The sequence below is a fragment of the Coregonus lavaretus genome, assembly GCF_964263955.1.
Source record: "Coregonus lavaretus genome assembly, chromosome: 27".
Classification (NCBI taxonomy): domain Eukaryota; kingdom Metazoa; phylum Chordata; class Actinopteri; order Salmoniformes; family Salmonidae; genus Coregonus; species Coregonus lavaretus.
In genome coordinates this window covers 1,682,081-1,697,024 of record NC_140014.1, presented here as the reverse complement: position 1 = coordinate 1,697,024, position 14,944 = coordinate 1,682,081, and the positions used below count along the sequence as shown (strand labels likewise).

The 14,944-nt window shown below is 42.0% G+C and overlaps 1 protein-coding gene across 1 annotated transcript in view; it reads left to right on the top strand.

Annotated features, from left to right (window-relative positions):
- Positions 1-2,590: 2,590 nt before the first annotated feature.
- LOC311102860 (bifunctional glutamate/proline--tRNA ligase-like) overlaps positions 2,591-14,944 on the top strand; it is an 83,830-nt gene continuing 71,476 nt past the window's right edge. The window contains exons 1-9 of the mRNA XM_084144308.1: positions 2,591-2,748; positions 4,447-4,531; positions 5,323-5,422; positions 6,491-6,650; positions 7,159-7,304; positions 7,529-7,629; positions 7,715-7,841; positions 9,729-9,921; positions 12,926-13,097. Coding sequence (XP_084000434.1) covers positions 2,706-2,748; positions 4,447-4,531; positions 5,323-5,422; positions 6,491-6,650; positions 7,159-7,304; positions 7,529-7,629; positions 7,715-7,841; positions 9,729-9,921; positions 12,926-13,097 — 1,127 coding nt within the window. The 5' untranslated portion in view covers positions 2,591-2,705. The remainder of the gene's footprint in view (positions 2,749-4,446; positions 4,532-5,322; positions 5,423-6,490; positions 6,651-7,158; positions 7,305-7,528; positions 7,630-7,714; positions 7,842-9,728; positions 9,922-12,925; positions 13,098-14,944) is intronic.

Genomic DNA, 14,944 nt, shown 5'->3' with positions numbered 1-14,944 from the left:
CGTGCCAGTGGCTATCGAAGCCCACTGAAGTCGGTTACGACGCCAAACTGCAGTCAGGTCAAGACCCTGGTGAGGAGGACAAGCACACAGATGAGCTTCCACAAGACAGTTTTTGACAGTTTGTGCAGAAATTCTTCGGTTGTGCGAACCCACAGTTTCATCAGCTGTCCGGGTGGTTGGTCTCAGACGATCCCGCATGTGAAGAAGCCGGATGTGGAGGTCCTGGGCTGGCGTGGTTACACATGGTCTGCGGTTGTGAGGCCAGTTGGATGTACTGTGTAATGATCATGCTGTTTAATCAGCTTATTGATATGCCACACCTGTCAGGTGAATGGATTATCTTGGCAAAGGAGAAATGCTCACTAACAGGGATGTAAGCACATTTGTGCTAAACATTTGAGAGAAATACGCTTTTTGTGCGTGTGGAACATTTCTGGGATCTTTTATTTCAGCTCATAAAACATGGGACCAACACATTACATGTTGAGTTCATAGTTGTGTTCAGTATAGTTTTGTTCTTACACAAGATAATACAGAAAATTGCGGTAAACATTGCCACACAGGCAGAAAACGGAATGTTCTATTCTCTTGCCAGGCCCATCTTTTCAAAGAAAACACAATATAATCTATCTTTATTTGAGCAAAATAAGTTGTTTTGTTGTGATCACAAGAAAATCCTAACTATTCAGATAAAGAGCACCACAATCAGGCAGAAAAATCTGAACATTCTATCATGAAGTGAGAACCAGATGATCCCAATAATTTGGGTAGCCTAGTAAACGATGCCCCCTTCTGGTATGTTCTATTGCGAAACTGTCTGGGACTCCTTGTTTCCCTGTTTACTACTGAAATATATGTTACTTATTAAGTCAAAGAGGTAATTAACTGCAATACACTGGTCTCAAATATATTAGCATAACTAGGCTACACAGTAGTTGACTCAAAGAGAGAGAAAGACAATAGTTGTACGGTTTGAACAAATGAATTTCTTCAAAAATGAAGGAGAAGCAAGTGTATGAGAGAGAGAGAGAGAGAGAGAGAGAGAGAGAGAGAGAGAGAGAGAGAGAGAGAGAGAGAGAGATATTTCATCGTATTTTTTCAATTTCACTTAATCAGCTAGCGACTGCACCTGGCTAGTTTAGTCTACAAAAACACCCGCCTCAAACAGAGAGGGTTGCTATGTTAGCTAGCTGGCTATGGCTATCCAACACTGGAACTCTTCTAAGTCAAGGTAAGCTTCTGATTTTATTAATTTATTGCCACCGGGGCCTGCTGGTGTAACTGCTAAACTGCTTGCTGTGCACTATACTGCATGATTGTAGTGGGTTTAGTAACACGGTAGTTCTAGTAGCGATGTTGACTATGACGTTAGCTAATATGGTGACAACAATGTTGGTTGTGTGTAGCGGTTAGCGATTATGGTAGGAAGGTTTGGTTTGGAAAGGTTTTTTCGCCTGGTCACAGACAACTTGTGTTGTGCAATAATATCCACAAGCGAAGGGAAAAGGTGACAGGAAGAGAGCGAGTAGATGCAAGAAGAAATTATACAACGAGCAAAGTGATCATGCTGTTTGTATGTGGCTGCTATGAAAGTGAACTGTGTTTAGCGGGTGATCAGGAGTGTATTCATTCCGCCAATTCGGTTGAAAAACGTTGCTTAAACAGAACGAAACGGGGCTAAATATACCTAAATGTATCCAATAGAAACTCTTGTTTGCAACTGTTGGACTAATGATTACACCCTAGATCAGCTAGATGCAGGCAAGAGTGTGCAAGGCAGTATTGAATATGTCACCGTCTGTCACCTACTCACCTTGATTACTCACATTTTTCTCTTGACCTGTGCACCTACAGTATGTTGTAAACTTGCATTTGTAGGCTAGGTTGTAGCAACCTCATGATGGGTATAGGGAACATTTGAGTATTATGTAGTAGTCTAAATCTATCGATGTTACATTGAACTGGGTGAATGGAATATGAATGACAGCCATCCAATATGCTGTTATAGAAATAAGGCAATGCTCATAAAAAAAAGTAATCGTCCTCCCTCATCTTAAACGGCACCGACCGCCACTGAGAGAGTATAGCCGGCTGCATAGATTCCCTTTGGACAGTAAGATGCTTTCAATGGTATGCTATTCCCGTGTGTTTTGTCAATAATTAGGCCTATTTGAGCAATAAATATAAATATGAATCATCACGCTTTATCACTAGCCTTGTTTTCTTTGATGAAAATACGAAGATAAATAAAATGTGCGTAAAAATCTGGATATTCTTGCTGCTTGAAATAATACATACTGTCACAGATTCTGTTTGTTACTGTTTTATTGTATGCAAATTAAATATGACATGTCATTTGAATATCTTTACAAACTGATATGAGCTTTACCCAGTTATTGGCCCACACAATTCATGTTTTTGCTATTCATTCACTAATAAAATAAATGTGGTGATTTATTTATTCTGCTTCCACTTTTCTTTCTCAGTTTTCTTTCATTCATAGGTCATGAAATAGCCATGATTTAAGATAGTGGAACGTTTCTTCTCTATACCAATTTCAAGGGGATTCCTAAAGCCGTTGCATATAATCAAAGAAGCTAGCTGCTGCGTGGCTTTTGCTTGAAGTGAGTGCTGTTCGCGAGCAGACTTTGGGAAGGTTTTGGAACTCTGCGATAACTTTCACGATCAGAAAGGGAGGAGAAAGCATGGCTTTAAACCTTACCATCAACAGCAGAAACCCTCCTTTAGGTATGCGTGGTAGTATTGTTTTCTAGCTAAAGCTAAAACAGATGGATAAGAATATGTGGCTAAAAGGAAGCTAACTTGCTAGCTTACGTTTGCATGTGCCGTCAGTTTATTACAGAAGGCTAGCTAGCCTGGTTTCTGTCGTCGTGGCACAAAGAAGCTATCGCCAAGATGAATAAAATATATATTTAATGTAGCTAATAGATCATAACTAGTTAGTTATTTATTTTAAGTTCTCATTGCATGATGTAACGATATTTGTTGTAAATGTCAGCGGAATAAACCACAACAATACAGCTGATTATGTAGCTACCTAGACGGGAAGTAGTAGCTAGCTATCTGGCTAATTATAACGTTTGCTAAATTTATCTTGCAAGGTCACATAGCTAGCTACCTGGTTGCATCATCTCTTTAGTCATTTCCACTCATGATTCAAATATGATTCTGTATTTTTCTATTGAGAGTTGTTATCATGGCTTTGCAATCAATGTGCAATGTATACCCCTGACCTCAACAACAGCACCATCCTGTGTGTCAGTCCGGTGTAACTGGCTGATGCAAGCGACATGAAAGAGACTAAAGGCAGCAGCGCTACGTTCCGAACCTTCTGTCTGCATAGAGTATAAATTAGCATTAAGCTAGTTAGACTGTCTTTAAACTGGTTCATGCATTCGAATAATTATGTTCTATAGCACTAAGAAGTTGCATGCGTGTACAATGTCTTCAGAAAGTAGTCATACCCCTTCACGTATTTCAGATTTTGTTGTTACAGCCTGTATTCAAAATGGATTAAATATTTGTATTCTCAACCATCTACACACAATACCCCATAATGACAAAGTGAAAACATGTAATTAGACATTTTAGCAAATGTATTAAAAATGAAATACTGAAATCTCATTTACATAATTATTCACACCCCTGAGTCAATACTTTGTAAAAGTACCTTTGGCAGCGATTACAGCCTTGAGTCTTTCTGGGTAAGTCTCTTAAAAGCTCTGCACACATGGATTGTGCAACATCTGCCCATTATTCTTTTCAAAATGGTTGTTGATCATTGCTAGATTACCATTTTCAGGTCTTGCCATATATTTTCAAAAGGATTTAAGTAAATACTAACTCGGCCACTCAGGAATATTCACTGTCTTCTTGGTGAGCAACATTATGGGGCATTGTGTGTACGCCAGTGACAAATCTCAATTTATTCATTTTAAATTCAGGCAGTAACACAAATGTAGAAAAAGTCAAGGCTGTGTGAATACTTTCTGAAGGCACTGTATTTATAATTGGCCTGTTGATATAACATTATTTACAGCTCACAGCTTTTGAGGACACAAAAATAACCGCTCAAGGGCACAATGCTCAAGGGATTTTCACCTATTCGGCTCAGGGATTTGAACCAGAAACCCTTCTCCCAACACTCTTAACCGCTAGGTTACCTGCCACCCACCCTACATTAATATGGCATTAGGGCTAGTTGCTTTAAATATATTTGAAAGTCGAGAGACATTTGTCAATGTTGACTTTGGGTGTCATGTCTTATGTACAACAACGTGAGAACATAAATTTGTGTGTGTTTAGTCTCTGGAGTGTTACACATACACACAACCTTTCTATTTAGGGCTCTCTGTCAAGGAATGCATTGCATGCTGTGACAGGTGTGGTCATTCAATGCCAATTACATTGATTTCTCTCCTGCAGGGGCGCTGTTGACAGCAGAGCATGTGAAGGGCAGCGTGAACGTGTCTGTGGAGGAGGGCAAAGACAACAAGCTCTGCATCTCACAGTGAGTACACAACAACAGCCACAACATCTAGAAATGGCTGTTTCTTAATGTTATCGTGATTTTTTTGGGGGGGAAAATAGTTCCCGAAGCTGCTGTGCATGTGTGGATCACGTTCTGTGCATGTTTGTTTACTTCTATTTTACTCACACATTTTTGTGGTCTCCTTCCCTTCACATTTCTCACTGTCAATCAGGAATGATAATTCTTCAAGTTTTACCGGTGAAACGTCCATTCAGTTTCATGGGGATTTGCATTTAGTTCTTCTTGAGCTATGCAGTGTTTCAAAGTAGCCTACAGTGTTGTTTTGAATGATGTACAGTGAGCAAATTTTAAAGCAGACGGTGTTAACAAACTGTGGCATAGCCTACCTGTGTATTTTGCCTAGTGGCATGTCCTGTTGAGTTATGGCCACATGAGAGAGAAACGCGGTGGTGTTTTTCTCTTACAGTAACGCTATGCTGTTATATTTGGTTTTGTTATGTAGAATACTATCATTATGTGGTCTTGCAGACATTGATTTGGCTTTGACCTAACTTTATTAAACAAGCACCATTCGCCAGAGTAGGCTGTTCTCTGAGTGGAGCAGAGACTGCGTAAAGTAGAGAAAAAACACATACGCAGAACGTGATCCGCACAAGCTTCAGGATCTTTTAGTTTAGGGAAAAAAAGTTCAGAGAATTGTTCAGTCTGCAGCCACTCTGTATACGTTTTTTTTATAAGGCTCTGACTTTGCAACAATCAAACGTATTATCTGGCTGACAGTGGTGTTTCTCCCCCTCTCGCTCCCTTAGGTCAGTGCAGTTCAGCGATTTGAACTCCATCACGCGCTATCTTGCCCGTGTGGCTCCCAGTCTGGGCCTGTACGGCTCCAACATGCTGGAACAAACTGAGGTGAGACTAGCACTGACCCCAAAACTTGGGCATACCCAAAATTTACCCAGCATTATTAGCTTGAGCTCGCAGTTTATGGCTACTGAACGGAAAACCTGGAGGGCAGAAGTAGTCCGGAGGCTGCATTCAATTCACTCAGCCATTCAACTATTTATTTATTTTCAATCTAAGGGACATAACACTCCAAAATCACAATTTGTCAGCTGTTTTCAGTCCTCAAATTGCACACAGTCGTATGGTACACAGTCCGAAATGCCATGGATATAGTTAAAGTGCATTCGGAAAGTATTCAGACCCTTTCCCCACATTTTGTTACGTTACAGCCATATTCTAAAATTGATTAAATAAATAAAAATCCTCATCAATCTACACACAATACCCCATAATGACAAAGCAAAAACAGGTTTTTAGAAATCTTTGCAAATCTATTAAAAATAACAACAGAAATACCTTATTTACATAATTATTCAGACCCTTTGCTATGAGACTTGAAATTGAGCTCAGGTGTATCCTGTTTCCATTTGACGTCCTTGAGATTTTTCTACAACTTCATTGGAGTCCACCTGTGGTAAATTAAGTTTAATTAGACATTATTTGGAAATGCACACACCTGTTTATATAAGGTCCCACAGTTGAGAGTGCATGTCAGAGCAAAAACCAAGCCATGAGGTCGAAGGAATTGTCCGTAGAGCTCCGAGACAGGATTGTGTCGAGGTACAGATCTGGGGAAGGGTACCAAAAAATGTCTGCAGCATTGAAGGTCCCTAAGAACACAGTGGCCTCCATCATTCTTAAATGGAAGAAGTTTGGAACCGCCAAGACTCTAACTAAAAAAATCTAAAAACCGGCTTTTGCTTTGTCATTATGGGGTATGATGAGGGATAAAAACAATTTAATCAATTTTAGAATAAGGCTGTAACGTAACAAAATGTAGAAAAAGTCAAGGGGTCTGAATACTTTCCAAATGCACTGTACATTATTTTCAGTCACAATGCAACTATATCTATGCCCTCCCCCATTCTTCTTCTGTCCTTCACTGCTTGTGTGCCTCCCTATTTTTCTTCCCAGGTGGACCACTGGCTGGAGTTCAGTGCACAACGCGTGTGTGGCCAGTCTGGCTTTGCCGCCGCGGCCCTGGGGGAACTGGACAAGGCCCTGGAGCTGCGCACCTTTCTTGTGGGCCACAGCTTGACTCTGGCCGACATCTGTGTGTGGGCCGTGCTCAAAGGTCAGTGTTTCCCCCACCATATCTTAGGCCAGGGGAACTCAACTCTTACCCTACGAGGTCCGGAGCCTGCTGGTTTTCTGTTCTACCTAATAATTAATTGCACACACCTGGTGTCCCAAGTCTAACCCTGATTTAGAGGGGAACAATGAAGTGGAGCTGGCTTCAAGGTCCAGAATTGAGTTTGAGGGTCTTAGGTAGTTTAGGCCTCCCCACCTAGCTTTGTTGGGCTTCTGTTGGTTTCAATTTAATGTGTTGGCGTTTACTGCCCTGTATGCTACTTTGTATGCCTTTGCTTGTATGCCCCGTCATTAAAATCAATCTTGGGGAGAACTTGGCTCTTGTCATGTTCAGCTGATAGTCTTTTAATACTAAACATGAAGATGGATGGGGTAGATGCAGCCATGTTGCCTAGGCTTCTAGTCATGTAACTCAGGTTCAAACCGAGTCCCTCACACATTCTACTGCCCATCAGGACATCTCTCTCTCCATCTCTCTCGTGTGTGAACAGGTAGCAGTGAGTGGCAGTCAATGCAGACGCAAGCTGGGGCCTTGTCCCATGTGGCTCGCTGGTTCTCCTTCCTGGGCTCCCAGGTGCCCTTCACTGCCGTGGGCAACAAGTACGCCAACAGCAAGGCCCCCCCACGTAATTCCAATGTAAGTAACACAACTGCCAATGGTCAACTCGCTGAATGTCTCCTCCTTCCATTGAAAATGAAAGATTTCTGGTTGTTTTGTGGCCCAAGTAGTGAGCAATGTGAATACACTGTTAAGAGCAGAGTCCTAATTTGAGATCTTCACACTTAACACAAATGTTCACTTAAATCAAGCATTCCAATATCCCCCTGACTGTATCCTCCTCTCTGTGTCCCTGTTCTCAGTCTGAGGAGAAGGAGAAGAAGCAGGACGTGGGGAAGTTTGTGGAGCTTCCAGGAGCCGAGATGGGCAAGGTGGTGGTCCGCTTCCCCCCTGAGGCCAGCGGGTAAGGGGCAACTTCCCACAACAACAGTGATGTGTTCATTAGGAAAAACATACAGAAAACTTTTGTACATGTCTCTTTTTCTTAGGTACCTGCACATTGGCCATGCCAAGGCTGCCCTGCTCAACCAGCACTACCAGGTGACCTTCAAGGGCAAGCTCATCATGCGCTTTGACGACACCAACCCTGAGAAGGAGAAGGAGGACTTTGAGAAGGTATCCCCCCACCCCAATCTTCTGAATTCATGTATAAACAATCCTGTGTGAAAACCGAGAATAGGCTACATTAAAGAAAATAAGACATTTTAGGAGAGAGAATGCATTTACAGTGGGGAGAACAAGTATTTGATACACTGCCGATTTTGCAGGTTTTCCTACTTACAAAGCATGTAGAGGTCTGTCATTTTTATCATAGGTACACTTCAACTGTGAGAGACGGAATCTAAAACAAAAATCCAGAAAATCACATTGTATGATTTTTAAGTAATTCATTTGCATTTTATTGCATGACATAAGTATTTGATACATCAGAAAAGCAGAACTTAATATTTGGTACAGAAACCTTTGTTTGCAATTAGAGATCATACGTTTCCTGTAGGTCTTGACCAGGTTTGCACACACTGCAGCAGGGATTTTGGCCCACTCCTCCATACAGACCTTCTCAAAATCCTTCAGGTTTCAGGGCTGTTGCTGGGCAATACGGATTTTCAGCTCCTGCCAAAGATTTTCTATTGGGTTCAGGTCTGGAGACTGGCTAGGCCACTCCAGGACCTTGAAATGCTTCTTACGGAGCCACTCCTTAGTTGCCCTGGCTGTGTGTTTCGGGTCGTTGTCATGCTGGAAGACCCAGCCACGACCCATCTTCAATGCTCTTACTGAGGGAAGGAGGTTATTGGCCAAGATCTCGCGATACATGGCCCCATCCATCCTCCCCTCAATACGGTGCAGTCGTCCTGTCCCCTTTGCAGAACAGATCCCCAAAGAATGATGTTTCCACCTCCATGCTTCACGGTTGGGATGGTGTTCTTGGGGTTGTACTCATCCTTCTTCTTCCTCCAAACACGGCGAGTGGAGTTTAGACCAAAAAGCTATATTTTTGTCTCAACAGACCACATGGCCTTCTCCCATTCCTCCTCTGGATCATCCAGATGGTCATTGGCAAACTTCAGACAGGCCTGGACATGCGCTGGCTTGAGCAGGGGGACCTTGCGTGCGCTGCAGGATTTTAATCCATGACGGCGTAGTGTGTTACTAATGGTTTTCTTTGAGACTGTGGTCCCAGCTCTCTTCAGGTCATTGACCAGGTCTTGCCGTGTAGTTTTGGGCTGATCCCTCACCTTCCTCATGATCATTGATGCCCCACGAGGTGAGATCTTGCGTGGAGCCCCAGACCGAGGGTGATTGACCGTCATCTTGAACTTCTTCCATTTTCTAATAATTGCGCCAACAGTTGTTGCCTTTTCACCAAGCTGCTTGCCTATTGTCCTGTAGCCCATCCCAGCCTTGTGCAGGTCTACAATTTTATCCCTGATGTCCTTACACAGCTCTCTGGTCTTGGCCATTGTGGAGAGGTTGGAGTCTGTTTGATTGAGTGTGTGGACAGGTGTCTTTTATACAGGTAACGAGTTCAAACAGGTGCAGTTAATACAGGTAATGAGTGGAGAACAGGAGGGCTACTTAAAGAAAAACTAACAGGTCTGTGAGAGCCGGAATTCTTACTGGTTGGTAAGTGATCAAATACTTATGTCATGCAATAAAATGCAAATGAATTACTTAAAAATCATACAATGTGATTTTCTGGATTTTTGTTTTAGATTCCGTCTCTCAGAGTTGAAGTGTACCTATGATAAAAATTACAGACCTCTACATGCTTTGTAAGTAGGAAAACCTGCAAAATCGGCAGTGTATCAAATACTTGTTCTCCCCACTGTATGTATTACTATTGCCTGGAGGCATTATGTAAAAGCTGAATTACTTGATACTTGTAAAAAAGGGAAATGATCGAATGTCTGACCTACTAAAACAACCACAAGTATAAAGTGGTAAGGATGAAACCACAGAAAAGGGATCTAGCCTAATCATTTTCCTTTGTGTCTGTCTCAGGTGATCCTGGAGGACGTGGCCATGCTGCAGATCAAGCCAGACCAGTTCACCTACACCAGCGACCACTTTCCCCGCATCCAGGGCATGGCGGAGCAGCTGCTGAGGGATGGCAAGGCCTACATCGACGACACACCCCCAGAGCAGATGAAGGCAGAAAGGGAGCAGCGCACAGAGTCACGCCACCGCAGCAACTGTAAGGGCAATATGAGTGGTGTAATAGCTGACTACCAACTTGACCCCTTGTCCGTAGCCACTGCGTTAGATCTGAAACTGATTTTCTCTGAAATTTCAGAGGCAGTGGCGGTCGGTGCCGTTTAAGATGAGGGAGGACGATTATTTTTTTCCATGAGCATGGCCTTATTTCTATTACAGCATATTGGATGACTGTCATTCATATTCCATTCACCCAGCTCAATGTAACATCGATAGGTTTAGGCTTCTACTTGATACTTGAATTTGCCCTATACTCATCATGAGGTGGCTACAACCTAGCCTATGAATGAAAGTTTACAACGTAGGTGCACACAGGTCGAGATAAATATTTGAGGTGCCAGACAGTGACACATGGACAGACAGCAACACATTCAATACCGCCTTGCAACTAGCTCGTCTAGGGTGTAATCATTAGTCCAACAGATGCAAATTTGTTTTATTGGACAAATTCTGGTATGTTTATCCCCGTTTTGTTCCGTTTGCTTCCGTTTAAGAAATGTTTTTTTCAACAGAATCGGTGGCATGAATACAAACAACCCTGATCACACATTAACACAGTTCACTTTCATAGCAGCCACATTGCATTCCTTCTCGCATCTACGTGCTCTCCTCCTCTCACCTTTTCCCTTCGCTTGTGGACTTCAATGCACAACACATCAGCTGTATGTGACCAGGCTTAAAAAACTTTCCAAGCCAAACCATATCATAACTGCTACACACAGCCTAGATCATTGTCACCATATTAGCTAAAGTAACGTCATAGTCAACATAGCTAATAGAACTAACGCTTTAGGAAACCTGCTACAATCATTGTATAGTCAGTAAGCAGTTTAGCAGTCACACCGGTGAAAGTGAAAAAAATACTAAATATATATCTCTGCTTCTCCTTCATTTTTGAAGAAATGTATTTAACTGTTCAACTATTGTCTCTCTCTCACTTTGAGTCAACTACTCACCACATTTTATGCACTGCAGTGCTAGCTAGCTGTAGCTTATGCTTTAAGTACTAGATTAATTATCTGATTCTTTGATTGGGTGGACAACATGTCAGTTCATGCTGCAAGAGCTCTGATGGGTTGGAGGACATTCTCTAGAAGTTGTCATAATTACTGTGTAAGTCTATGGAAGGTGGTGTGAACAATGAGCCTCGTAGGATTTGTTTTGAAGTCAATGTACCCAGAGGAGGATGGAAGTTAGCTGTCCTCCAGCTACACCATGGTGCTGCCCTACAGAGTGCTGTTACAGAGTGCTGTTGAGACCTTCATTGAAATACAATATATTTAGCATAGTTTTATCTAAAAAGGATAACTTTTTACAAGTTTCACTTTTTTTTTTTTAATGAAATTCACTGAGGAGGATAGTCCTCCCCTTCCTCCTCTGAGGAGCCTCCACTGTTCAGAGGGTATGTGGAAGTTTTTACCACGTGACTTGCTCCATCATTTAGTCGCATTGACCCCAACATACATTTTGAGCTCTGTAAGTTTTTGAAAAGAGATTCTAAGCTAGCTCAGTAGAGCTAGTTATAACGGAGGTATCCCTGATCAGATGTTACATTTTAGTCATGAAGCAGCCGCTCTTAAGCGTAAATCACAGTCCACAGACGCTGAGACGCGATAGTCCGGTTTCCCATTATGACATAGCTACGGGGCTCTGAGACCACCATCCCCACAATTACCAACCAACGCCCTCCGGTACTCGTCCTCTATTAATTTGAATGTTGACAGTTGGAGAAATAGCTTGAGCTGCACTCAGAATTAGAAAAGTATGAAAGCCAACGGTCCAATATTCTAGAACACTGCTGGGCGTACACGTTTTGTATTATTATAAACCCTTTCCAGAGCGACTTACAGGAGCAATTAGGGTTAAGTGCCTTGCTCAATGGCACATCGGCAGATTTTTCACCTAGTCGGCTCGGGGATTCTAACTAGCGACCTTTCGTTTACTGGCCCAATGCTCTTAACTGCTAGGCTGCCTGCCACTCAAAAGATGTTCAGAGAAAATCTCCCCTGAAGTTTGTCAGTTTTCAGCACAGCGCTGTTTGCATTCTGCACGTTGCAATGCAAGTCCTACTTTAGAAGACCTCTATTATTTGGCATAACTTGTAGCTTGCTTGCTGCTCATTTAACAGTCTAACGGGATAATGTGCTAGCTAGCTAGTTGATACGTCTACGAGTTGGTGTGTGTCCTAGTAAGCTAAACCGCTATAGTGCCTTCAGAAAGTATTCATACCCCTTTACTTATTCCACATTTTGTGTCACCATCCTAAATTCAAAATGGATAAAATTTTGACAAAGTAAAAACATGTTTTTAGAAATGTTAGCAAATGTATTGAATATGAAATACAGATCTCATTTACATATGTATTCACACCCCTGAGACAATACTTTGTAGAAGCACCTTTGGCGGCGATTACAGCTTTGAGTAGTCTTGGGTATGTCTTTCTAAATGGTTTAGTTACTGCTCTGACGTCCAATGTCAACTGTGGGACCTTTATCACAGGAGGCTGCTGAGGGAAGGACAGCTCATATTAATGGCTGGGATAGAGTGAATGGAATGGTATCAAACACATGCAAACCATGTATTTGAGTTCGATACCATTCCATTAATTGGCTAGCTTGTCAGTTGACTCTTAGCTAGCAAGTACTTATTTTGAAAGTTGGATTTCATCAGCAGAGGCTTTAAAATTGTACACGTTGATATTCAAATGAATTGGGTTGGTTAGAAAATGTGGTGTTCTAGTGAATTCTGTTTGAATCCAAAAACAGACCATACCAATATTTTTGACTGTGCTAATAATGCTAATTAGCTTGCAAGACAAGCGACTGATTTTGATAGAGAACCTCGCATATTGCTTGAACTTGTCTAGGGTCAATTTGGAATTCAGTAAATAATGACTGTGATATTCAAAACCGCTCGCAGTCTTCACTCTTCTTTCTCTCTTTCTCCCACCCCTCTCCCCCTCCTTTTCTCCACCCCTCCCCCAGCGGTGGAGCAGAACCTAAAGATGTGGGAGGAGATGAAGATGGGCACGGAGTACGGCCAGACCTGCTGCATGCGGGCCAAGATTGACATGGCCTCCAACAACGGCTGCATGCGCGACCCCACCTTCTACCGCTGCAAGAACACCCCCCACCCCCGCACTGGCACCACGTACAGGTAGGGGGACACGGCATGCTACCGAAAAATTTAGCAATTTATTCTATGAATCCTCTTTTTACATTTTTGTGATATTTTATTTAACCTTTATATAAGCAGGGAGTCATGCTGAGACCATGGTTTATTTTGCAGATGGACCCTGCATGAACACATCAATAAACACCAATTTCACTATACATATCTACAGTGCATTCAGAAAGTATTCAGAGCCCTTGACCTTTTCCTCATTTTGTTACATTACAGCCTTATTCTAAAATGGATTAAATAAAAAAAATCCTCATCAATCTACACACAATACCCCATAATGACAAAGTGAAAACAGATTTTATAAATTTGTGAAAATATATTTAAAAAAACAAACAGATACCTTATTTATATAAGTATTCAGACCCTTTGCTATGAGACTTCGAAATTGAGCTCAAGTGCATCCTGTTTCCATTGATCATCAGTGAGATGTTTTCTACAACTTGATTGGAGTCCACCTGTGGTCAATTCAATTGATTGGACGTGATTTGGAAAGGCACACACCTGTCTACATAAGGTCCCACTGCAAAAACCAAGCCATAAGGTCGAAGGAATTGTCCGTAGAGCTCTGAGACAGGATTGTGTAGAGGCACAGATCTGGGAATGGTACCAAAAAATGTCTGCAGAATGAAAGGTCCCCAAGAACACAGTGGCCTCCATCATTCTTAAATGGAAGAAGTTTGGAGCCATCAAGATTCTTCCTAGAGCTGGCCGCCCGGCCAAACTGAGCAATTGGGGGTGAAGGTCCTTGGTCAGGGAGGTGACCAAGAACCCGATGGTCACTCTGACAGAGCTCCATAGTCCCTCTGTGGAGATGGGATAACCTTACAGAAGGACAACCATCTCTGCAGCACTCCACCAGTCAGGCCTTTATGGAAGAGTGGCCAGACAGAAGCCACTCCTCAGTAAAAGGCACATGACATCCCGCTTGGAGTTTGCCAAAAGGCACCTAAAGGACTCAGACCATGCGAAACAAGATTCTCTGGTCTGATGAACCCAAGATTGAACTCTTTGGCCTGAATGCCAAGTGTCACGTCTGGAGGAAACCTGGCACATTGTGATATATACGTTTTTTATTTTTATAAATTTGGAAAAATGTCAACCTCTTTTTTTGCTTTGTCGTTATGGGTTATTGTGTGTAGATTGATGAGGGGGAAAAACTATTTAATCCATTGTAGAATAAGGCTGTAATGTAACAAAGTGGAAAAAGTCAAGGGATCTGAATACTTTAATTACACAATACATGAAAAGCAAACACAAAAAGCAAAACACAATCATACGAAACAAACACATTCTTCAGTAAAAAGGCCTTCTAACATCTACATGAATGGCCCTAGAGCAGGGTTTCCGTTTGCTGGTAATTGCCGGCTTTTGGCCTGTTAATTTTAAAGGCCTAAAAATACAATTGTTGCTGGCCAAATGTCCCATCGTCTAGTGGAAAGCCTTCCCAGAAGAGTGGAGGCTGTTATAGCAGCAAAGGGGGGACCGACTCAATATTAATGCCCATGATTTTGGAATTAGATGTTCGACAAGCGGGTGTCCACATACTGTTGGCCATGTGTACCTTGCTTGAATATCCGACCATGGAAACGTGGATATAATTATTTCATAAAGATTTCATAGGCGGTGGGTGAGTTTAACGTTTGGGGAAGCATACAATTTATCCTACCAGTTATGATTTTCATATGCAGTTTTTCGTGGAACAGTTTAATTTCAATAATAACGTTTTCATTTCTCAAAATCATTGTCACGTGGTTAATCATAAATATCTTAATTAAAATTATACAAATATACAAGTTTCAATTAAACTAATTCTAGAGCAC